A 24,528-nucleotide genomic window follows, 5' to 3' on the forward strand; every position below is an offset into this window, starting at 1 on the left:
GCTTGGTGAATTATTAAGGCAATAGTTTGACATATTTGGAAAAATGCTTGCTGAGTTAGATGAGAAGATTGATACCACTCTAACCTCAGCACCGTAAATATGAAGCTTCAGCCAGCAGCCAGTGGGGTTAGCACAAAGACTGGAAATAAGTGGAAAGAGCTGGCCTGACTATGCCCAAAGCTAAAAAAAAAAAAAAAATCTGCCAGGACATAAGTCACAAAACCAGAGCTTCTCTCCTGTAATTAGCATTTTTTGCAGTTTAGATTCTTTTTATTTTTTAACCTGGAAAATATGTTAGTCCCACATATTTACATCTCTCCTGTAGTAATGTCTGGTTAAAATAATTCCCGCTGCCTCTCTGACAGGCCTGGCATGCGCTATGGTTCATCAAGTGTTTGTGGCTGACCTTTACGCAGACAATCACCTACTAATGCAATCCAGCAGATACACAGCGTTTGCACTGCAGTGGGTTTTTGAGCTCTTAATGAACTCAAGTTCAATAACTCCCTGCCCTTTAGCTTAGACCTCCTGAGAAAAATATCTGGCTCTTGAGCATTTAGCTGTTCAGCTTTATTCGCCAAGCCACTGGTTTAATTCACTCCAGTTGTGTACTGGCAGGAAGCACACAGTCAATAACAAACTGTGAGTCAGTATAGTCAATGGAAGTTTCACTTCCAGCTGTTTCTATTAAAGTGGCATCACACTGTAACTAATGGTACTGTCTGTCTTTTGCCTATAGCAGACCAGTATTTTACCTGGCCATAAGAAGACGCTTCAGTGCTGGTGCTGGGAGGGGCTTCTCTCTTCACTTCAGGAGCTGTCTCGGGAACCCGAACTCTCACAAAGTTGATGACATGGTGCAGATTTGAGAGGAGGCTGGTGCCAGGGAACCAGCTGTCATGGCAGTGCTCCTCAATGCAAGGCTCCTGGAAGCATGAGCGCTGTGTAAGTGTAAGACACTGATGGCTCCTATGCATCTACACAGTGAGGAGGACAGTGGCGGTGACTCAAGACACACATATCTAACCTCATCCTCCTTGTTGTCTTGAACCTGGTTGTCCAAACCCAGCTCGATCAGGTACAGCACCATGCACAGCACATGCTCGGACATGTTCTGATGATCCATCCATATCTAGAACATATTGCGTGAGTGTTAGTTGACACTGAAGAACAAGCAAAACCTTCAGCTTGGTTCATGACCATTTTGCATTTGATAAAACAACAATTGTTATGGTGAAGACAAATACTATCCCCCTCACAACTATACCAATGTTGTTACTTGCTCGCCTGTCAATGCTTTTGTCTTTTAGTTTCTATACGATGCCTCATCCACTCTATGAGGTCTGTTCATCCTGCACTTTGCCAGTGTGTTGTACCAATATCTTGTAACATGTCAGCACAAATTAATTGCCAAGTCATATTATGTGTGCACCAACGAAAGATGGCAAAAAGAAGCACTTCTAATTTAGCTTGAAGAGTAAATTGAGATGCCAGTGCAGCACTGTATTATACCACATGAACTGGTGCTGAAAGGCTCACCTTGTAAAGGAGAGTGAATATCACAATGTGCAGCGTCTTGCAGTGCAACAGCTTGATTAGGCCTTTGTAACACGGATGCAGAGGGGTCCTCTCCTTGTAAGGTGGCCACGGGTTGCCGGTGTGGATGCCACACTGTTTTAAACTAGGTGACATCGTCGTAATCATCAACAGGAAAGATAGTATCAGAACAATCAGTGACACACAGAACATAGAGATCATCACACCAATAAGGGCAGGTGCTAACTTACATGCAACACAAGGTTGAATGTCTGTTTGATGAAGTGACACTTAACATTGTTCAGAGTAATTCACTGGACAAAAGGTTTTAGTCTACGCAACACAACAGCTGACAGGCAGCACAGTGGCTCACTCTACTAAACCCAAAAGACCCAAAAGACCTCGGCCTCCTCTATCTGCTCAGGAGGCTGAGGTCTTTTGGGGTGCGTGGGGCACTCCTGAAGACCTTCTATGACTCTGTTGTGGCCTCTGCCATTTTCTATGGTGTAGTCTGCTGGGGGAGCAGCATCACAACAGCTGACAGGAAGAGGCTGGGAAAAACTCATTAGGAAGGCCAGCTCTGTCCTGGGATGCCCTCTGGAACAGGTGGAGGTGGTGGGGGAGAGGAGGATGACAGCCAAGCTGTCCTCAATGACAGTCAATGACTCCCACCTCCACCAACACACACTCACTGCACTGAGGAGCTCCATTAGTGACAGGATGCTACATACAATACATGTAAGCTGGAATTTCCACTTGTGGGACTAATAAAGGAAAATTGAATTGAATTGAATTGAATTGAATTGAATTGAATTGAATTGAATTGAATTGAATTGAATTGAATTGAATTGAATTGAATTGAATTGCACTTTACTAGTGATAACGGGACCATTGTTATATACAGCCCGGATTCCCAAAAAAAAGACATAACTAAAACAGATGATCATTTGCTAATCCTGTTTGACATATACACCATTGAAAGCAGTACAAATGACAATATAATTAATGTTTAACCTCATCAACTTCATTATTGTAAATATATGCTTATTCTAAATTTGATGCCAGCAACACATTTCAAATAAGTTGGGACAGGAGCAACTAAAGGCTGGGAAAGGTGTGGAACGCTGGGGTTGTAAACCCAGTGCCAGCCTGACAGACAATCCATCATATTCAAACAGTGTGAATGAGCAACAAGAGGCGGTATCAGACTCTGAAGGTGGCAATGGCAGCTTCAATGTGCTTCAAGGGGAAAAGTGTCTCAGCTGGTTTTTAACACCACTTTCAATTTCAGCTATGCTAAGAAAGGCCAGGTTAAAATCCCATTTTAAAAAGTTTATCTTCCCATCTACCATTTCAAACACAGAAGCACTCCGTGAGGGGCCCTTTCGTTATAATTAGCATCTTTGCACGTTCCTACGACCTTCGAGAAAATGAACACAGGTATCTCTTTCACCACCACTGACACATTTGTCTTGGGAGACCTCCGTACCACAATCAAACAAGAAAGATTTCCTCAATTCTATTACAATTTAGACTGTAATATTGATTTTTCCCGACAGCTATCTAATTGAAACCAACCCAAGGCCCCTGGCAGACCTGACCTTTCTTATCATGTCCATTCATGTGCAGGTGAGAGAAGTGACCCTACAACACTGAACAGGGCGTGAGGCAGATTGTTTTCTCATGAATACTCCCAACAGAAGAAGAGAGTACTGTTAAGCAAAACCTGAGGAAAATGTGCTAAATATAATGACAGAAATGTTTGAATAAAAAAAACACTGTTTATGAAATACCTAAATTATGCAAACAAACCATCTGCTTGGACAAACCAGTGGCGACAGTGTTAACTTACAATGCTGAGTATCTGTCCATCGCTGACTGGACGTCACGCCGATAGACTGTTCTGAGAACGACCATGATGGGGTCAAACTCCTTCTCCCACACCTCCGCTAGATGTGAAAAAGGAGAGAGATGTTCTGTAACCTCTGGTACAAAATGACATTGATTCACTTTCCTCCTAGTTCACCTTCTCTGTGTAAATGGTGTAAGACTGCCCCCAAGTGGCCTACTGAGGACTAATGACATACATGTAATGTAAAAGACTTTCAGCCTATTCAGGCCTCATATTCGTCATCATTTTCACATCATTTCGACACACACATTAGAATATAAAGAGTGTGTTTGAAAACACCCCACATTTATTCCCTTTCTGGGTTGGGTGAGACATCTATTACACTGTCGCGATCATGAACTTTTGTTGATGATTAATTGTCATACAAACTGTCTTTTTCTGTTCATTTTACGCCACAATAAAGTAAAAACTATGATCTTATATGAGCTGAAATAAAAGAATCTGTCCAACAGCAGTAAGATCTTGATCACCCAGCTTTTTTGATCTTTTTCATCAGTAAGCAGTTGATTTTCCTTAACCAGCTGAGAAACGCACCTAATTTAATTTGCTGCAACATTTCTAACATTGGCCAGGTTTCCATGCAAATGCAGTGCAAATTTTAATCAACTTTACAGAAAATCAGGCAAAGAAAATGAAAAATAACATGCATTTCCATCCACGGTCATGAGAATATTAGAGGCACCTCCTCATGATCAGTTGATCAGCTAATTCTTCACAAAGGTGCCATTAACCCAAAGTAGAGGACACAACAAGATGACGTCAGTATCAGATCAGATCCTCAATCAGCGTAAAACAACGTGTAAATAGTGTTGGGAATATGACATTTCTGTTACTTTTATACAGGTGAACGGAAATTATTCTAGTGATTATGCAAAATCACTGTGCTCGGCTCAAACACTTGTGATCAAGTTATTATGTCATTCTGACAGGCCTATAAACACGTCAGCATTGAACATAAGTTTGTTTCTAGTATGTGTCATACTATATTAATACAAACAATCTAATATAAACAATGCCACAAGGACTCCTTTTGAATGCAGATTAGGATCTGTTCAAAAATGTTGTAGGATCTAAAATTTCATCGTTCTTCTGATTAGAGAACAATGTAAACCTTTGCACACACACACATTTAATTGTTTTTAGGAACAAATAAAGAACGTTTGTTGGATTCATGATTTATTTGTCGTGAGTTATTGGCCATGAAATAGCAAATAAAATGCTATAGGTAGATGTTGAGAAAATCAATTATTTATTATGTTTTCAGATCAAGCTGAAAATACAGCTCAGTGAATTATTTAATGTCACTGGCCCACTATAGTATTCATTTGTAGTTTTTCTCAATTTTGTCCCAATTTGGAACGCCCCATTCCCTTCACACTGCAGTCCTTGTTCCTGCTAACACTACATTCGGCCAGTGGAGGGCTTCAGACCAGCACACTGACCTCTCGAAAGAAGGTTCATGCTGTCCTCCAGATACAAACCCCACCGTGTTGATGCTGCAACTGTCCAATCCCTGACAGCAATCATTGTTTTCACTAGTCCACTTTTCAAAAAGGTTAACAGGTTACTTGTTTCATGCCTACCTTTCGGTGTATACATGCCCTGCTGCATGGAGCCTCCAGGTTCAAACACTGGTGCTTTGAAGTCAGCCACAGCAGACAGCATCTCCTCAAAACTACAACTCCCCGGTACAATGCCACTCTTTGGGTTGGGATTTTCAGGAATCTAAGAAAACACTGTTAAGGAAAAAGATTGTCATGGATGGCTGAATATAGTTGCTCTTTTTTGTGAGAATTGAAGGATACGAGGTCTAACAGCGCGCTGTGTGTACGGTCATTCATACACAACTGCGAGACCATCTCAGCCCGAAGGATCTCGTCATCCGTCATCCCTGTTAGTGAGAAGCAGAACATGAGGACAAACTGATAAAGAATATAAACCTTAACTAAATACCAATCAGCAGACCTCAGAGTGGAGGCTGTGGGGTTTAAACTAGGGATGCACATTTTTCATTTTTTTAATGACCGTTAACCGACGCCCTTTAACGATTAATAACCGTTAACCGATAAGATTTAAATTCCCTTACATGCTGCCATTCTGTCATTCCGACATACTGCCATTCCGACATACCACCATTTAGACATATCACCATCCCGAAATACCGCTATTCCGACATACAAACGTCCCACCATTACGACAAGGCTTTCCATGTAAGGAAAGGTTGGAATCGGAGAGTCACTGACTCGGCGCTGTTCGGTCCGAACTGCAGATTTACAATGACGGCAAATAGTTAGATTACTCATCTAAAATGTAAAAAAAAGCTACAAGATTTAGATAATTAACAGTACTGTAGGCTTCAATCGTCTCCTATTGCTTTTTAAATTATGTCGAGAGCGAGCGCGCTGGTGATTTCTTTAATTGTGCGTTCTGATTCATTTCCAAAATAAAGTTTTAGCTTCTGAAATCAGATTTTTAAACAGTTCTGATGGAGCTCAATCTTTATCTGGATGATGCGGCTTCATTCCGAACCATTTTACTGTAAACCTGGACGACCCGCGGCGTGAAAAAAATAATATTCAATGTAACGTGTGTTTTGTGCGTAATTGCGCACAATAAGCTGGTGCTTCGGAAGTTGCATTTGGTCCTGTTCGGCCTCCAGTGCCTTGCATGCAGGTGTGCTGTGGTTGAAGCGCCTGACAAGCCGCCCCGCTGCAACAATAACACGATGCACAGACACATTAAATCCGTCATTTACCGCCAGCTGCAGTGTATGTGCAAGTCCCCACGTCTCCACTGCATCAACCAGTTTAGCTGTGAGGTTATCAGCTGTGTGTCTACCTGGCATGCTCTGCGTTAACAGGACGGCAGAATTAACTTTCCAGTACTCATCGATATAGTGACATGTAACTGTCACGTAGCTCTCTGTTGTGAGCGCGGTCCAGCAGTCCGTTGTAATAGCCACGAACTTACGAACTCGACACGCCCCCATGAGTTGATTGACTTACGTAGCTAAAAAACAAAATTGACCGTTAGTATTAATCGGTTAACGTTCCTGTTATCGGCTAACGGTTAAACAGTTAACCATGTGCATCCCTAGTTTAAACAAATATCATGTTAAGTGTATTTTAGTCCGTATTTAGTCGTATTTTAGTTTAACAGGAAGATTCTGACCACCATCATAATCTACCATAAACTGCAAAGAGACACAGTCCTCTCCATCTTTTCAAACATAGTTATACAGAGCGGCATGCAGAAAACGTATTACCAAGAAAATCATCAAGAGTTTCATTTGTAGTTTGGTCAACTCCAGCAATGAAAATTAACAGGCAACACTAAATTTGTCTGTGACAGAAGGTGCCAACCAATAATTCTTCTCCCTCCTTGCAGCTTGTTAAATCCAAAAGCAATTACAAGAATGCCTCTTGCGATTTGAAATTTGCAAGCTTTCAAATTGTGGACATTGATTCAAACACAATAAATCATTCAGCCTGAACACTGTCTAACCTAGTGCTTCAACACTTTTGGTCAATGTACTTTTCAGTAGCCAGATTTCACAGTTTTCCTACCATGTTTCTAAAGGACAAACCAAACATGGGTTCTAGAGCAAGCTGTTTGCGTTTTCAGTGGCCACATAGGTTCTCATACATGCTTCGAAGGGGAAGGTGATCGGCAATCTCACCATTATATGCCACTAAAATATTTTCTTAACACTTCTGACAGCAAACATGTTACAAGGTTTATGGAAGCGAAATATACTGTAGGCTTATTTTATTACACACTGTATAACCATTTCTTGCTCCCTGTAGACTGCATGCGTCCTCTATTATTACCACTTACCCAAATGAATGCGAAGGCTCGTCAAAATGACCAGGAAGGTCAGTGCTCCTTCAAGCATCGGCCTCTCCTGCTCAGAATCTAACACAGCATTCTGATGCTGCGACGCCATGGTTAACAGGTCAACCACTTTGAACCTGTGTGAGAGACGACAGCACATACAAAGCTACTAAACAATCTGAGGAATTAAAAATGTAGGAACATTATATGAATGCAGGTGGAGGAGTTTGAGTTTACCTCTCAAAAACACTTGAGATAAAGTAGTCAGGATCTAGTCTTGATGCACAAACCTGAAAGAGAAGTTCAAAATGAAGAGGAACAAAAAATTACACTGAGGATTGTTGTTAAAGTGACAAAAGCATGTGAGCTATATTTATAGTGAGGACAGTTTGACACCATTAACACCTGGTATTAAAATTTGATCTGTGTCCAGACATTATCCAGATAAGGAAAGACACATTAATGCTCACAAAACTGTGTGTGATCTGACCTCAATAACGATAACAAGAATGCATTAAACATGCCAAGTGTAAACACAAAGGCAAAATGGGATCATCTCTCCAGATAACGTTTCCAGGCACAAATCCAATTTCAATATCAGGTGTAAATGAGGTGTCTGTCATAAAGTAATGCACACCTGGAGCAGATAGATGTCTGGGTCAATCATGGAGTTGCAGAAGTGTGACTGCACGTAGGTCATAGCCTGTCCCTTGATCTGCAGACCATTCCTGACCCACATGTTGCTGTGGATCTCTGACAAGCATGCCTATAGCCACACGAGGCAACGTTTTGGTTAACAAGTGGCTACAGCCCTGAAGGAGATTGATAAGTGAATTCAAAATACAAATTTGTTTAAGGGCCTCTAGTTTTATACCTGGATTTGGAGTGGATGCACCATGATCTTCATCAGCATCTCTTGGTCAGGCAAGAGGCTGTCCAGGTCCAGGCCTTGGCACTTCACAGCCTGACAATTTTCCACCAAACAATTAGCTTTAAAACACACAAAAAATATACTGCAGAGTCATATCTTAAGAGATGGGAGCCTTTGACATACCTTACTGAGGAACATGGCATAGTAGCGGTGCAGTGGCAGGTGAAATGTCACTTGATTCGGAGCAGGCTATAAAGAGATATGAGAGCCATGAGAAACAGGAGGAGAAAGACTGCTTGTAAATACAGCGGCTTGGCTTTTGAAAGTACCTCGTCAATGAAGCCAATAGCATCAAACCAGATCTGCAGGGTCTCCAAGCAGTAGCGCACCACAGTTTTAGTATATTCCTGTGTCTCCTGTTAACAGACAACTTAATGTTAAATATTCATATAGGGTTATACAGTAAGTGCACCAATGGATGCCTGAGATGTATGTTCCATTAATCATTTAAGATCATCAGGATGCACACAGCAGATGTGTGTGAGAGTGTACAGACAGGACTTACTTTGACTTTGCAGTGTGTTAAGAGACCCCACATTGGTTGTGCACAGGCCTCGAGCTCTGCTGCAAACGCTGCATAGTATGTCTGAGACTCAAATTCCACATGTTCATTCAATTCCCGCTTATTCAAGTTCATACCTATCGCAGCAGGAAATGGTTTAAAAAGTTAGACAGTAGAAGAAGACTGTGAACCTCTTTACCCTTAAATATATATTTCTGTTCATGCATATAGTCAATTAAGAATAATCTGAATAATAGAGTTGATTTGCAGCTTCAAGTGACAAAGAAAGAAATCACACACATCATATGCTTCACATAAAAAAGACATAGAATGAACATAAAAACAGGGATAGACAATTAATGCAAAATAAGAGTACATTGAAAGCATAAACTCAAGTAAAACACATTTTAAAAGAAGTGCAGCAGTGCACGAGTGTGAACATGTCTGTGTGCATGTGTGCTAGCATATTAGCAATTTATTTTTTCATGAACGGAATGTGTCTGACAAAAGGCAAATGAATACATGTTAAAACACCTGAATTTAAAGCAGGAGCGCTGCAGCAGACATGCATGCAATGTAATGGTGACACTTGTGCACATAACATCAGCAAGAAGATACTCAAGCACAGTGCAGGGGTGAGTGTTATTTTTAGGGACGTGGTGGAGTACACATGGCAAACGAGCAGCACTGAAGCACAATTCTAACTACAAAGAGTCATAAACCCCATAACTCGCTTTTTCTACACGGCATTATTATCAGCAGAGGACAGATGAGGTCCACCTCTGTCTGACCAAGCATACTGTTAGCATGTTAAGTCTAACTGAGAAGTGTGCACATGCAGGAACAATCACTGAACTCAAGTGCTGTGTTTACCTCATGGAGTTTGCATCACAAAAGACAAAGATATTAAACTGCGTAGCTAGCGGCATTATGAGACCACTACACTGCCTTAATTGAATAGTTGGGTGTACAAGAAAGTATTAATCATGGACAGTCAGGGTAAATAATATGCACCCCAGAGGATGATATGGGATCGAAGAGGAACATCTGTTTTATGACCACTTGTCTGAGCTGTAAACCTTCTAAATTGAATTATCAAAGGTCAATATACAGCAGGCCCCCAGAGTATCTGTCCTTCAACAGATGCTTAGCTCTGCATTCAAAGTTTCCATTGATTGAGGAAATGCTTTTCACAACTGATGCACGGGCAACAAACTTCTATGAATGCCAACTGCTGGTTATGTCAAAATGTATCTGAGTAAGTGCACTGAACCCCAAACTAGGCCTCCATCAGTGTGTGAATGAGAGGCATAGTAAAGCACTTTGCACGGCTCAGGTTAAAAAGCTATATCCTGCATATGTGCATTAAGCATTTACATATAAAACTATGGCTTACCTTGGAAAAACGACACAAAGCTCATCCATAGCATCAACAAAGAATGGTCCTCCAGGAACTTTTTCGCTACACTTTGGTGTGAGAGGATGTTAATAAAGTCACTAACTAAGGGCCAGTAGGTGTTGTTCTTCAGCAGAGCCTCGCTGCAGTTCACCACAACATGGCGACTGTTGTCTTCATCTACAGGGAAGAAAAAAACAAGAGAGAAGGAATTACAAAAGTCAACACCTTGCTGTCAATATGGACTAAAAATGTTCTGAAAAATTAAAAATTCAAGCTTATTTCACTCAGAGCCTGCACATCGAGGAAAGCCAGAGGGATGAAACATCTGTGCATGTTTTTTTCTGCAGAGTGATTAAAAATAAAAAAAATTCACAGCTGCATTTTGCTCTTCTCAAAGCCATCCAGTATTTCCTTCTTAAAACACCAAGGGCTTCATACACCAGTTTGCAGTGCAGTCTTTATGAATCTTAATGATGAGCCGCTCACATAAAAATAATGACCTCCCGGTATGATGTCATCGATGCCTCATGACCTAATCCATGACAATGGATCTTTCGAGTGGTGACGTTTTGAGTTGTTACATTAAAGCTCAATCTTTGTGCCTGAATTTCAGTTCAGTAAGACAATTTCACCTTGCATTCTGCCAAAGATGTTCAGGCTGATCAGTCTGCAAGATCAGCAATCACTTCAGCCAGAAACTCTCAAGCTGTCCACATGGGGTGATCACATCAGCCACCTGCTCGACTCTTTCCGCAGACCATGTGAAGTGTGGTGAGGTGTGTTCAATCAAAAGAATCCAACGCATCTGGACAACTTACCCTGAAGTTCACTTTTAATAAGGCAACTCTCCATCATGTAGAGGAGGACTGTGACCATGATGTCCAGCAGCTGACACTCCTCTGTCACATGTCGAGCCAGCTCCTCGTTGCTGAACAGCTGCACACTAATATGTACAATGCGGTTGGACATGGTGTCCGACTCGTGGCTTTTCATCAGCGTTTTCATGATGAATGCATAATGCTGAACAAATGTTTTTGTAAAAGTGATCTGGCAGACAGGAAGAGAAACAAAGACCATAACGTAAATAAGGCTTACTGTAACAACATTGTGGCTTTTCAGGAGAATTCCATTTTACATGTGGTCAGCATCATTCCCAGTGAGTCTATGCCATGACACGCAAAGAAATTACATTACAACAAAAGACCAGACATGCATCTAAGAGTGGACGTGGACTGCTGCTTTTTCTGCAGATCAATGTTAACATGGAAAAGACAATACCTTGTAATCTTGATCTGGCAACATGTTTAGCAAGAAGGTGACCATCTTCTGAGGAAACTCATACTTTATTGTCCAAAACAGCAACTCCTCCAGAAAGCATTTATGCTTCAGAGATTCAATAATACACGGGTCTGAGGGCGGAAAAGACACATAGTAAGATGGGCTGTTCATCTAACATATACTACTGCATTACATTTTCTTTACATTTACCTTTGGTACTGCTGCTCAGCTTCACCCTCTTCCTCTGTCCAACAGACTGTCCTGCATCTTGGTCCTCCTGAAAAAAAAAACGACGACGCAAATATCAACTAACAGGTCAACAAAATGTCTAACAGTAACTGCAGATCAGTTCAGATCAAATCAAAATGGGCGACCCTGAAATGTCAACTCCCATAACAGTTCATAACAACGTCAATAATGACTTAAAGAACTCTATGCAGGCTCTGGTCACTTGTGATGGGCATTTTATTAACATTTAATGGAGAAAATTATTTAGAAATTAATGCAAAATGATTGAAATTTGTTTTTCTTTGTGTGACTCTGGCACATACCTCTTTGTTAGACTCATCTGGGCTCCCTGGTGCAGTGGTTCCTGAGGAAAAACCAAGAAAAACACTTGACCACAAGTCGCCATTAGCAACATCTTCAGCAACTGGACAAAGACATTCAGATGCCAGAGACATCACAACTCACAAAACTGATCACTTGTTCAAACAGCGGTACTCAATACGGGTTAAAAACACTTTTAATTCATTAAAAATCATGTATGCAATGTTCAGCTTCTCTAAAAAAAAGTGCTGAAGTCTGTGCTGTTTGTCAATAAACTCCCAACCCAACAATAATGTAGGATTTCTGGCATCTGCAGGGCTAAGACCCCCCAAAACTGCATGCAAATGACCAAGAATTTCACAACAGTGAACAGCGACACAAAGGCTGACAGATAATTAATGACAATATGTGTCACTGTTATCTTACCCAACAGGACCATTGCTCCTGCACCTCCTTCAGCACCAACAGTGACATCAGCAGTAGCACCTTGGGCTTTCTCCTCCACAGACACCAGACCTGAATTCTTCAAGGCTGACAAATACTTGTCATAGTTCTTTTTAGCATACAAATTCTCCTCTTGGCCTGCAACAGTGAAGCACAACAGAAATTGCAACGACTACTGTAATGTCAAAACTTGAAGATGAAAAAAAACTTTAACTCAAGCGCATGCACAGTATTTGAAGTAAAGAGCGCCTGGATTAGATGTTCTGCTACAGTGTCTATGCATTTATTTTTTAATTTCAAGTTTTGAAAATGTGCATAGTTGTTTAAATAAATCAACCTGTCTTTTCCTCATAATAAATGGTTGCAATGCATTGGTGACCAACCACAATAACAATGCAGCAACACAATAAAATTACTTCAATCATTCAAAAAATGTTCCCTTAAAACAAAAAAAAAAAACACTACAATTCTGTGGTATGACAACACAAAATCGTTTTTAAACTAATGTTGGTCTGACACACAATTGCGTGTAGATATTCACCCATGCTCAACTCCTTGAATGTTTGCTGATTGGTCAAGATCTTTGTCAGCACAGTCCTCATTGCTCCTCCCATCTTTGTGAGCTCCTCCAGGAACGAGATCTGAGGCTCCAACTGCTGTAGGACTTTCTGTAGATCTCTCTCAGTTGAGGTGTCTGCAAGAGCAAGATAAGAGATAGACGCTTTGAGACTCAGTACACTGAGAGCGTATTCTTTGTATGTAAAGAGTTGTATAACACTGGTATCCAGCTTGTGCAGCAGATCCTGTTATGTACTCAGTGTGCAACAGGAGATCCATGTCATATAAAGAATGTAAATTATCAAAGTAAGTGAGAGACTACGGAATACTTTTGATGCAGGATTTTTGAAGGACAAACACACATTTAAAATAATTTTTCACAGTTGCATCTTTTGTTTAAGCCTTGAATGACTTCTCAAAAATTCTGTGAAAAGTCAAGTGGCTGCATTTACACAGAGCAAAACAGAGAGGTTGAAAATGGCTAGTTTGTACAGGTAGTAAAAATGTATGTACAGCATGCAGAGCCCCCATCTTTTTCCCAGTATTGGTACAATTTGTGACTTGTGGCATTTTAACTGTGTTAAATTGCACAAAAGGCATTTTGTTTTCTCTGTACTTCTAGCACTGATTGTGTTGTTTCCACAGGGGTAAAGGACTTATATATTGCAGAGGAAGACACGCCCACAGTGAGTACAAATGTGAGGAGTAAAAAAAAAAGAAAAAAAAAAAGACCCACGGTCAGTGGGTCAAAGTATGTTTTGCTCATATCTCTATAAAGAGAAGATTGTCATGAGTGTTTTCACCTGGCTCAACGTATCCATCTCTCAGATACTGTATGATACACAGGATAAATCGAGGGAGAACCATCTCAGACATCAAGAGGAGGTCTCGAGGTATTGAGGGGACATTCTCCCCAGTTCTCAACCGATGCCGTCTGCAAAACCTGTCAGAAAATACAAAAACAAACATCAATGTGGCAGGCCGCTCACAGAGATCAAAGCAGCCATTCCTGTCTCGCTCATTAATCCATCTTTGTCTGAATTCTTTAATCACTCAAACAGATTACACCAGAAGAACAATTTGAGGAGAGGCTCCGAAATGTTCCTGATAAACCCGGATGGTTGAGGTTAACTGTCCCTTTATTTCTAATTCTTGCTTGTTTCTACAGAAGTAATACTTTTTAGGTGTAAGATGAATACTGGGTGGGGTTGACATTACAGATGAGCATTCAAGCATATGAATTCGGAGAAATTTGAATTTTTTTTATCTCTGCTCGTACACATAGTGTGATCCATAGCAACACACAGTTCACTACATCATTTGGTCATATTCCTCGAGACTATATCTGAATGAGGCAAATTTGTCAGCAGTAAAGTGACTCCAAATAAACACGCCGAAACTGACTGTGAAGCTGGCCTCTGCCATACTCTGACCAGGCAATAAAGCTGCTTGACACTGTCAAAATCTGATACCACAAGCACAATATTTTGTTACTGAAGTTTCTAATAGAAAAACGGTGACAATAATTTGGGTCCAGGTTTTGACTCAGTCATGGAATATTTGATCTACACTGTGATTGTACATTAGGGTTTCTGAGAGGAAACACGACCATCAAGAATGGAGATATGATGTGCAGTCAGGTACAGGGCGCCTTAACAGTTAAATTAACATTAAATCAGAGCTATTCCTCTCTACTATTAGTCAACAGTAAAACAGGACAGGTTTATATCAAGATAAATTAACTCTCAGACCTCAACTACACAGTCTGATAAATTGTAAAAAATATAGATACCCAGAAATTACAGCCGCTGGTACGAGAATTACTGTTATGGTTAGCTAGGCTGGCTAAGCCTCTGAGCAGAGCTGCTTATTCGAGGGTTTCCTATTAATAAGTGGCAGGAGCATCGTAACATCCCAGACTGTTGCTGATAGACAGTGATTCGTAAGCACATCTCAGACAGAATTATCTGGAAGCTGACACCGACTACGCAGATGAGGAAATTTTAATAGCTCTATTAGCTCACTTCCCACTGAGACCTGTCAAAACAATACTGGCTAACCCGTTAGCTAGCATAGCCAGCTTAGCTAGAAGCTAGCTTGGACTTACCCACTCTCTCGCATGACATTACTGTCTCCACAGTCACAGGCCCCACCAGCCTGGCTCCTGAACATGTTGAAGTCATGGCCTGTGTGGTCTCCGTTATTGAAACACTCAGCACACAGTGACATGCACGGGGAGATGCCACAGGTCCGGCATCGATATGCCACGAAATTAGCCGTCCAAACCAAGCCGCACAGAGTCGCGTTGTCATAGGACCGGACCGTTTTGCAGAACTCCTCGAAACCTTCGCCTCCTGCAATTAGACATTTACACCAGTCAAGAGCTTCTGTGTCCGCCGCTGGTTTTTCGGGATTTAGCACAGCGTCGAGCAGCTCCTGAAGTTGTCGGACCCCTGAGCTGTTGTCAGTCCGATTTAAGTCTGCCTTCAAGTGGACGGCAGTGGCTTTCTTGTCCCGGCGCAGCAGCGACGCCGCCATCATGCACTCTGGCTTGTTGTCCACAAATTTATTTTTGTTGTCTTGTTTCCATGTTCTCGGGCTTTCTCGCGATATGGGGCTCGTTACGTAGTTGTTGGCTCATGAATCTCAAAATGTAATACTTACTACACAATGGGTGAACATGAATATAATATAGTAACGTTAAATTAGTTAACATAATAAAGGCTTGTAGAAGTATATGATACAACAGTGTCTAAGGTGTCTTGCTTGTTTAACCTAAGTCATAAATACTGTTTTGTTTTCTTGTTTCTAGGGAAGTGATGGCCTCATTGGCGACCGTCTCTCCATCATAAGACTGATAAAGATAAAACCTTATCTTGGTGCACCGCATAGATATATACATGCATCTATCTATGAGTGCACGCATGCAACACAGTGCCGTGAGGCCATGCCATGAATTTGTTTTATATAGTAGGTAAATAATAATTAAAATTATCGAATTTAGCCACCCCAACTTTCACCTTTTATTTATTATTATATATTCAAGATTTTTTTATGTATCACATATTCATTTCACTTTTTAATTCGCCTTTTTCTTGCACTCTTGTTATCAGTTGCATTGTAATGAACTAACGCATGTTCAAAGATACAAACTGTACTTTAAATAAATTCATTTCGCAAAATAAACAAATATGCAGGGAGGAACAGCTGTTGTGCGTTGCCGGGTTAAAGTCGGATTGTTTTGGTTGATGCACACGGTCTTGCGGAAGTTATCTGCAGCCACGCTCAAAATGAACACCCACAGCGACTCGAGCTGAAGAATAACCGCTGGAAAGAAGTTAACGGGGTGGGGGCACAGAGGACACGCGGAGTAATGAAACTAAAAGAGTTAGAGAGTTGTCTACAGCAGGTGGACGTATTTGAAGAGCCCAAAATCCTTCTGGAACAATATCCAACCAGCCCTCATATTGCTGGTGAGGCTACAGCATGTGATCAGAAGAAGTTTTGTTATTATCACGGATTGTTTTCATTAACTCTCTGCTTTTTCCCCTCCACAGCGTGCATGCTTTATACGATCCAGAGTACGTTTGATGACATTGAGGGTAAGCTAGTGGCAGATCTGGGATGTGGCTGTGGAGTCCTCAGCATCGGGGCTGCCATGCTTGATGCGGGGTGAGAGCATCTGCTCATTTATGGAAACGGCTGTTGTTTTCAATCGGCTGCTGTTTTCAATCCCTTTCTCCGTCTTCTTCAGTTTGTGCGTAGGCTTCGACATCGACAACGACGCACTGGACATATTCAGACGAAATGCGGAGGAATTTGAGATCTCTAACGTGGATCTGGTCCAGTGTGACCTGTGCTCTCTGGACTCAGAGGCTCATGCTAAGAAGTTTGACACTGTAATTATGAATCCACCGTTTGGGACGAAACACAATCAAGGTGAGTACATAGTTTAAAGGGCTAGTTCAGTGATTTCATCTTGTGCTTCCATAAAGTTAGGGGACTTCCAAAAGACAGATTAAGACATATCCTTGCTGTAAATCCTAGACAGCTGTCTCCGGAGCCACATGAGACATTTAAGTTTTCACAGGCTGAGTAGTTTTCCTTGTGACACGTACTGATGTTAGTGTAAAAATCAGTGGAGTGCCCCTTTAACTAAGTGTAGCCCTGACAAGTCTCATGTTGTCTTACATGTTTTTATTCTTTATTCAAGGCATAGACATGAAGTTCCTCCGAGCTGCTCTAACGATGGCAAAGACTGCAGTGTATTCACTTCACAAAACCTCAACACGAGAGGTAAGATAACTTTCCGCAAGTCACATTTACAGGACTTAGTACTCTTTTAGAGATTTTGAGACAAGTTCAAGTCAGATTATAGGTCTTCATCAGGGAAATAAATGGCTGTCAGCTGTCAGACCTCTTAACAAAAGCTGTTTTATCAGTAAAAAAAGTGATTTTTACACAGCTCTAACCAAGGTCCAGTCGATGAAAAGGTCCAAACTTGAGAGAAATGCTTTTGCTTGTCGACTTCAAGTTAAGTCCCACAACATTTAAAGCCGAGTCAAATCTCATGTCCTCATTGGTGTGACTGTGATTAAAATCTCATGTCTGGTATTAAGGCAAACGGCTGATGTATGTTTCATCTGTGTACAGCACATACAAAAGAAGGCTAATGACTGGGGAGTGAAGATGGAAGTAATAGCAGGTAAGAATCACACACAACATCTTCTCTACAACCTAAACATTCAAAGACTGACTCTGCCCCCTCCCGACAGAGCTGCGATATGACTTGCCAGCATCTTACAAGTTCCACAAAAAGAAATCGGTGAGTTAATTCAATGTGTCTCAGGGAAGACTCAAGCTGTAGTTGACAAAACACATTCGACCAGATTGATTTTTAGAAGCATTTTATTTGCTATTCACATATGCAAACTTAAAAATGGAAAAGCATGTGTTCTCATCACTCAATGTAGGAAATCTACAAGGAAAAAAAAAAAAAACACAATGGGACACAGATTGTAGATGTCACAGGTCTTACAAAACCAACTAATTGTTCAGGTGAAATTAAATTACTGTCAAAGAGCAGATTTATGTTGAATATGATAAAATCAAAGACATCTTAAGATGAGAAACGTAGGTACACAAATAATATGAGAGGCACAGTATACAGGGACTTAAAAGGCTGAAATCTGACACCAAGCTTTATCAATTGTTCTCTAGGTTGACATCCAGGTGGACTTCCTACGATTCTCCAACACCTGACGTTTTCACTGGAATGGATTTAAATTGCCTCTGCATTTTCATGGTTTATAATAAATGTTTTGTTCTTTAAAAAAAGAGACATTCTGGGTGCGACCTTGTGACTAAGATCCGTTTTCAGTTTTGGCAACCTTCGCTGCAGGACCATCAGCATCTTCTGATTCTCTCTTTGGAGCTGCGGGTGCTAGAAGAAAAGCACAAAGGTTTGATGTGGTTGACACAAGGTCCAAAAAAAGTTTGGACAATGCTGAATTTTAACCATTATGTTTTCCACGTGAGGAAAATGCGTGATTTCAGATTATTTATTAAGGAATTCTGTAAACCTTATTTTTCACAGTTGCATTTATAGTATGATGATAAGGGCTTTGAGAGTGAAAATTGTTGGTTTGGTACCTTGAACGTGCTTGAACTTTACTCTTAAAAAGCTGCATGTCCTGTTTTATTGTTAGTCAATAAATATCTTGCCCTAAAACCAAACTCTGCGAAACTTACCATCATCGTCATCATCACTATCAAATTTCGTCTTTTTGCCCATGTACTGAGTTCTGCCTTGATCTCTGCCGCCTCTTCCCCTTCGGCCTCCTCTTCCTCTGCCACCTGATCTTCCTCTGCCACCTTTTAAGAAAGATGAGACACATCAGTACTAAATCCTAAATACCGTAAGTTAATCATTGATGATCTAAAATGGTTTATTGTTGACTGATGTATCTATTTTGATCTGCAGCTAGCTTGAATATAATTGTTACCTCTGCCTTTGGATCTGCTGTATGATTCCTGTTGAGCTTCAATTATCTTCTTCAGTACCTCCTTCTCCTCATCTCCCTCAAGCACCTGCCAAGTAACACTGTTGTCCTTGACTTTCAGTTCCCCGCCATTTGCCTCTGTGGCCTTATCAAAAGCTTCCTTTGCATTCCCATCGAAGAGGAGTGTACCCTTGTGGAAAGCAGAAAAAAACATAATTTTTACTACATCACATCTCTTTCCACCAAGTAGGAGCTTTGAGTGTTGGAGGAGTTCACTTACCTCTTTGGCCCCTCTTGTAAAGTCAACCCACTTTATCTTTCCATGGCCAGAGAACAGTTCATGAAAGTCCTCTCTTGAAACGTCTTCAAGCTCTCCTGAAAACTTCAACAAGCAGCCCGTCTGTTCATCCAACAGCAGGCCCTGCAGCAGAAATGAAGCATTATTAAGACTGACCAGAGCCCGTCCCAGTGAGAGAAGAGCTTGTGAGCACTCCACAGGATCTTACCATTTCTTTCTCTTCTGTGTGTTTCTGCTGTTGCTCCTTGTCCCTAAATAATAGTTTTTGGGAGGGGAGGGTCAGTAAACTTTTACCAAAATGTACATTATGTTTTTAGGGCAGTAGTGTGTGTGTGTGTGTGTGTGTGTGTATATATATATATACACACACACACACACACACACACACACACACACACACACACACACATATATGTATATGTATTGCTTGTATACTCACTGTTTAGCTTTTGCTTTCGTCTCTGCTTTGAACTGTTTTCTCTCTTCTGCCTTCTTTGCGTGGTAGTCTTCTCTGAAAGCAGAGCATTTACATTTTACATTACATTATATGGAGAGATATTACATCCAAATGTTTATATTTATTTCAGAAAAGATCACAAAAATTAAACTAAAGGAAAACAACAACCTGCTCTGGCTTAATGCCCGACACACTAAACTAGGTAAAAGATATATCGCACTTGCTACATTTACTTTCTCTGTCCCAATCGGTTTAATAAAGCAGAGTAATCTACATTAAAATTCATGTCACGCTCACGTTTGTTCCCCGTTCTCAGATCATGTGCCGACATCGAGTTAAAAGACAGCAGCACACAGAACTCACCTGGATAACACGAGCATCTCGTTGTCTTTGAATGATTTGATGTCGGAACGTTCTAGGAACTCCTTAGATGACTCTTCTGAGTCAAAACAGATGAACACTGATCCCTGTAAAGAAATTAATTTAAAAAATCTCCCAAAATTCTCTGGAAAAACATACAATTTGAATGGTTAGATCATATTTAATATACCTTGAACTGTCTCTGCAGGTTTCTCCTCATCTGAATGTTTTCTATGGTGCCTTTCCCATTCAGCCACTCCTGAATCTCATCAAGGGAGGTCTCCAGAGGAAAACCTTTCTAAATGAGAAAAGATGATATTAGAAAGTTATAGGACAACAGTGTGTTCAAGGTACAGAATAAACTCTGAATGTGCACAACTGACAGTCTGATGGAAATTTAGCACTTCACACATCTACTTAGTGAGGCAGGTGCATAGGAGAGGGATTAGTCAATCAAAATTTGCAAACTCGTGCATACTGTCTAAACATTTTGCCTGGTCTAGCACCGAAACGTCGCAAATAAATGTATGATTGCAAGTCAGACAGGATTACTGCATGACTGTTGTACTGGCCTGCATTTGTCTAAGTTAGGAGTACCAAATGAACTGGCAACTCAGTGTAAGTGACATAATCTAATTACAAAGATAAATGTATTATTTAAAATAAGAATTCTGAATTAGTGTGCAAACAATTCACTTACAATGTACACAGATTTGTGTTTAAGGGCGTCTTTGTATTCATCATTCAGTTCGGGTAAAGGCTTGTTTGGAGATCTCCTGACTTTGGTTTTGTCTTCGCTGATTTCCAAGAGGCCGGTCTTTGATTTCTGGAGAGCAGCAACGATGACGCTGCTTTCTGTAGTTAAAGACTTCAGTCTGGGAACAGAATACAGATGCTTCAACAAATAGCGGGAACTCAAATGGAAAAACAAATTCAAGATCAGCCCTGCTGGAAGAGCATGTATAAACACTAATGGTCCACAAGAGCATGCATCCTTTGTCTCACTGCAGTGCCACAGTATAAAGATGGAGACACTGAACAGCATCTAAAGTCTTGGCTGTAATAAGGGTCTTGTTTATCTCAGCCAGCACAGATGTCATGTGTCACTACAATAACCCGTAGCAGAGATTTTAAAGACATCTGCAGGGCTCAATTCAAGAGTAAATTAAGAACAACAAAAATAAATAAACCCACACTGGCAACTGAATTACGACTGCGGTCCTCTTTCAAGCAATTAGGTTTGATTAGAAAGTGAAAACAGCTGACTCACATCAACTTCTGTCCACACTGAATTCCAAATATACAGACTTAAACCTGCTGCATTTTGGCAAGTTGTCAACAGAAGGGTCTTTAAGTCTAATGACCCAACATGAAGACCTCTTAAATTCAGCTAAATTTGACTTTGTCTATGATCTGTGCCTGTTTTTGTGTGTGTGCACGCGCGCTGTGGCTAAATGTAATCTTGCTATTAACAAGTGCACTTCAGGGCCAGGGTGAGGGCATTCGCTGATCTTGCTCTACATGTCTTGCATCAGACAATGGGTCCACAAACTGATTCATCATCACTGTTGTGTCCTTTTTTCCTCTGGACTCCTCCCATCAGCTGACTGGAAAATGCTACACTTCACCATTCCTTGGTGAACATTGCTTTTAGTTGATTTTCTCTTTCTCTTTTATTGAAGCTCAAATATCTGATTCGTTCACATTGTGTTGGTGAGACCCCCCAATCAGTGACCTGCCACAGTTCTGCAACTGCCTTTGAGACGTTAACAATCATTTGGCAGAAGTCTGAGGCCCACAATGAGAATAATAATCAAAGAAATACACTGTTAATACTAGAGCTGTCCCAAACGTCTTTTTTTATACATTCAAAGTTTCTATTGAGGTTTTACATGAAGCTTCAAATGTCTGTGATATTGTATAACATTATCTCTTTTTTTTTTTCCATTAAATTAACTTTCTTTAATTAATTACTTACACGTAGGCATTCAACAATATTTACAATGATCTGCAGTAACAGGAAAGTGGATCACACAAGTCACAAACAGACATGCAAAATAATACTAATAATAGAATAGAATTTAAATGTCAGCATTATGATGAAGCTTCAAACTATTTGGTACAGCCCCAGTACTGCAGTAGTGTAGAGAAGATTAGTTTTCACATTCTCTTGGGGTTAAGGGTGTGGTGAGAATAACAGAGAGCCACCCAAACAATACAATAATAGCAGTGTTATTGCAGGTCAACACTAAAATTACCTACTGGTACAGATAGAGTCAGTCCCTGTTATTTCAAGGGTTCATCTTCCTCATCATAAGATCCTGCTGCACGTGCATGTCTCAATATGCAAACTGTCAAATCATTTTGGATCATCAGTCCGCTTTCATTTACGGTCACATACCAAATACACTCCACCTTCCTCAGTCATGTGCTGAGATGGTCAGAGAGCTCGCCAAAGCGTGCACTGCTACATCCTGCAAGATCCTGCCCAACCAGGTGAAACAGAGTTTTTATGGAGTCCCATTAAGAGAGAGCCCTAAAATGACCCAATTTTGGGATTCCTAATCTAAGCAACAAAATAATGAAGGCCAAGCTTTGCAAGAACAAACAAACAAAAAGGAACCCTGTGTTCTATCTCAAAGCAAAAAGGAGAATTTTGATCATGTTTAAATACATATTGTCTGATGTTTGTACAGCACTGCAGAATTCGCTTCCTTCTTATACTCGACTCTAAACTGTGTTGATTTTACATAACAGATAGGCAGAGGCAAAAATCTTTGAGTGACTGAATGATTGAAATTAAGATAAAATATGAGTTGTAATTATTTTGCAGCAATTGAACAAAGAATGTGTGAAGTTAAACCTGTTGAATTTCAGCATCGTCTCCAGAGTCACCCAGCCATCATCCAGTTGCAGCTGTTCTTTGAGGAATTTGTCTCTCGGAAGATTGTGATCCCCAAAGTAGTACTAGAGGTGGGAATGAAAGACATTTTTAGAGCTGAGTGTAACCGACTTTTACGAAATATAAATGGAGAGTTTTAAATCAGAATTACCTCTATTTGTCGAGCAACTTTCATCTCAGTTGGAGACATCCCTTGATTTTCTGCCATGGCTGTTCTGTGTAGAAAATAGTAATACAATTATTCAGTGTAACCTAGACATTGTTAATGGAAAAACTCTTAAATGAGTTTTCCTTGTTGTTATTTTTCAGCTTGAAATTCAATTCACAATCATTACGCTGAGGATGACTCAAATGTGTGGATACTTTCAACATTTTTGCAAATGATCTGCAGGGCTAGATACATAAGTGTGAGCCAGCAATTTATTAAAATAAATAAGAGTAATCTGAATCCTGTCTGACTATAAACTGCAGCTTTTACTTGAGCTCAACTGTGTGTATTATTTTGTAATGAGCCAACTTATTTAATTTAGTTATTTTTTTGTTCCATAGCAAGACAATTCAATTCAATTCAATTCAATTCAATTCAATTCAATTCAATATGCCTTTATTCGTCCCACGAGGGGAAATTCCAATTCACAGCAGCTTCAAAAATGGATAGAATGTTAAAAGACAACAAGTGCTTGCAAGTTAACACAGCAAATATATACAAAAGGGTGGGCTAGAAAGAGAAACGTCATCCTAAAAAAATTGTAAATAGTATTTACAGACTTATGTACCGACACTTTTATGTATCCGTGAAGGCAGCTGATTATATATCTTGAGCAGCTACACCCAGTAAATGAAATCTAAAAAGTCAGTTCAAAACTTACAACATATGAACATCTGTATACAATTGGCATGAACAGGTTTCATTTACCCTAATATCATGCTGCTGCTGCTGGCTTGCTAGCTTGATAGCTAACTTGCTAGCATATCTAGCTTACATGCAGCAGCTGTGTGTCCGTGTGCTACCAAGAGCTAAGTCACGCTAGCGAGAGATGTTTAATTGAGTGTGATATTATCCGAAAATTATTTTCGTATCCAACGTCACATAAATGTTAGTCATTTATCGGTTAAGTTAGTCACACTGTGTGCATTACCTTACTACGTTAACTCCATTCTAGCAAAAGCATGCTGTTCGAACATGCTAGACGAAAATGCCCACTCTGTGCTTTTGTAAACCCTAAAGAACATTCCCAAAATGATATATAAAGAAACAATAAAAGCCCCTTTACACCACCTTAAAAAGTTATACTTACGGTACGTTGAGTCCGTGCTAGCGGCAGTTTTTGCTGGTCGAACCAAAACTCCTCACTTTTCTGCTCTCACGTTGTGCAACTGCGTGCTACGGAGCACAACGAGGACCAAATGAGACAACAACGACACCGTGTCTTCTCAGCAGGATGAATCTGACCGGCACAGTAACTACACGTGCATATATGTGTGATAGCGGGCACATCCTCAGGGTGTCGCTGTGGTTGATGTTACTGCAGGACAGCAGGCGGAATGACAGCAGTGATGATGTCT

At 40.5% G+C, this 24,528-nt stretch overlaps 3 protein-coding genes across 3 annotated transcripts in view; 1 reads left to right on the plus strand and 2 right to left on the minus strand.

Moving 5' to 3' along the window:
• The window catches only part of ubr3 (ubiquitin protein ligase E3 component n-recognin 3), a 41,552-nt gene extending 26,059 nt beyond the window's left edge, over positions 1 to 15,493 (minus strand). The window contains exons 1-22 of the mRNA XM_070975813.1: positions 15,051 to 15,493; positions 13,747 to 13,886; positions 12,927 to 13,079; positions 12,368 to 12,523; positions 11,944 to 11,984; positions 11,603 to 11,669; positions 11,393 to 11,523; positions 10,933 to 11,161; positions 10,112 to 10,291; positions 8,719 to 8,852; positions 8,483 to 8,569; positions 8,337 to 8,402; positions 8,157 to 8,246; positions 7,920 to 8,048; positions 7,520 to 7,572; positions 7,286 to 7,419; positions 5,254 to 5,339; positions 5,032 to 5,173; positions 3,389 to 3,485; positions 1,540 to 1,681; positions 1,028 to 1,132; positions 756 to 926 (exon numbers count right to left, since the gene is read on the minus strand). Coding sequence (XP_070831914.1) covers positions 756 to 926; positions 1,028 to 1,132; positions 1,540 to 1,681; positions 3,389 to 3,485; positions 5,032 to 5,173; positions 5,254 to 5,339; positions 7,286 to 7,419; positions 7,520 to 7,572; positions 7,920 to 8,048; positions 8,157 to 8,246; positions 8,337 to 8,402; positions 8,483 to 8,569; positions 8,719 to 8,852; positions 10,112 to 10,291; positions 10,933 to 11,161; positions 11,393 to 11,523; positions 11,603 to 11,669; positions 11,944 to 11,984; positions 12,368 to 12,523; positions 12,927 to 13,079; positions 13,747 to 13,886; positions 15,051 to 15,484 — 2,967 coding nt within the window. The 5' untranslated portion in view covers positions 15,485 to 15,493. The remainder of the gene's footprint in view (positions 1 to 755; positions 927 to 1,027; positions 1,133 to 1,539; positions 1,682 to 3,388; positions 3,486 to 5,031; positions 5,174 to 5,253; positions 5,340 to 7,285; positions 7,420 to 7,519; positions 7,573 to 7,919; positions 8,049 to 8,156; positions 8,247 to 8,336; positions 8,403 to 8,482; positions 8,570 to 8,718; positions 8,853 to 10,111; positions 10,292 to 10,932; positions 11,162 to 11,392; positions 11,524 to 11,602; positions 11,670 to 11,943; positions 11,985 to 12,367; positions 12,524 to 12,926; positions 13,080 to 13,746; positions 13,887 to 15,050) is intronic.
• A 706-nt stretch (positions 15,494 to 16,199) lies between these two features.
• Positions 16,200 to 18,269, plus strand: mettl5 (methyltransferase 5, N6-adenosine). Its single transcript, XM_070976319.1, has 7 exons — positions 16,200 to 16,416; positions 16,501 to 16,615; positions 16,698 to 16,882; positions 17,157 to 17,239; positions 17,597 to 17,648; positions 17,719 to 17,768; positions 18,164 to 18,269. The coding sequence occupies exons 1-7, from the start codon at positions 16,317 to 16,319 to the stop codon at positions 18,203 to 18,205; spliced, it is 627 nt and encodes a 208-aa protein (XP_070832420.1). The 5' UTR covers positions 16,200 to 16,316; the 3' UTR covers positions 18,206 to 18,269.
• ssb (small RNA binding exonuclease protection factor La) lies at positions 17,836 to 24,412 on the minus strand. Its single transcript, XM_070976318.1, has 12 exons — positions 24,261 to 24,412; positions 23,114 to 23,177; positions 22,924 to 23,027; positions 20,761 to 20,935; positions 20,251 to 20,358; positions 20,064 to 20,167; positions 19,683 to 19,754; positions 19,452 to 19,494; positions 19,226 to 19,366; positions 18,949 to 19,135; positions 18,695 to 18,817; positions 17,836 to 18,386 (listed from the first exon to the last, which is right to left on the minus strand). The coding sequence occupies exons 2-12, from the start codon at positions 23,168 to 23,170 to the stop codon at positions 18,307 to 18,309; spliced, it is 1,194 nt and encodes a 397-aa protein (XP_070832419.1). The 5' UTR covers positions 23,171 to 23,177; positions 24,261 to 24,412; the 3' UTR covers positions 17,836 to 18,306.
• Between the last annotated feature and the right edge of the window lie 116 nt (positions 24,413 to 24,528).

Source organism: Chaetodon trifascialis, chromosome 12 (genome assembly GCF_039877785.1).
Source record: "Chaetodon trifascialis isolate fChaTrf1 chromosome 12, fChaTrf1.hap1, whole genome shotgun sequence".
Lineage (NCBI taxonomy): Eukaryota > Metazoa > Chordata > Actinopteri > Chaetodontiformes > Chaetodontidae > Chaetodon > Chaetodon trifascialis.

Bases quoted from the DNA above. Each gene is read 5' to 3' on its own strand.
- mettl5 (XM_070976319.1), top strand. From the start codon at position 16,317: ATGAAACTAAAAGAGTTAGAGAGTTGTCTACAGCAGGTGGACGTATTT. The intron at 16,883-17,156 runs GTGAGTACATAG...TCTTTATTCAAG, and splicing joins TGGGACGAAACACAATCAAG to GCATAGACATGAAGTTCCTC. The intron at 17,649-17,718 runs GTAAGAATCACA...CCCTCCCGACAG, and splicing joins GAAGATGGAAGTAATAGCAG to AGCTGCGATATGACTTGCCA.
- ssb (XM_070976318.1), bottom strand. From the start codon at position 23,170: ATGGCAGAAAATCAAGGGATGTCTCCAACTGAGATGAAAGTTGCTCGA. The intron at 23,028-23,113 runs GTAATTCTGATT...TCCCACCTCTAG, and splicing joins AAGTTGCTCGACAAATAGAG to TACTACTTTGGGGATCACAA. The intron at 20,359-20,760 runs GTAAGTGAATTG...TTTCTCATTTAG, and splicing joins AACACAAATCTGTGTACATT to AAAGGTTTTCCTCTGGAGAC.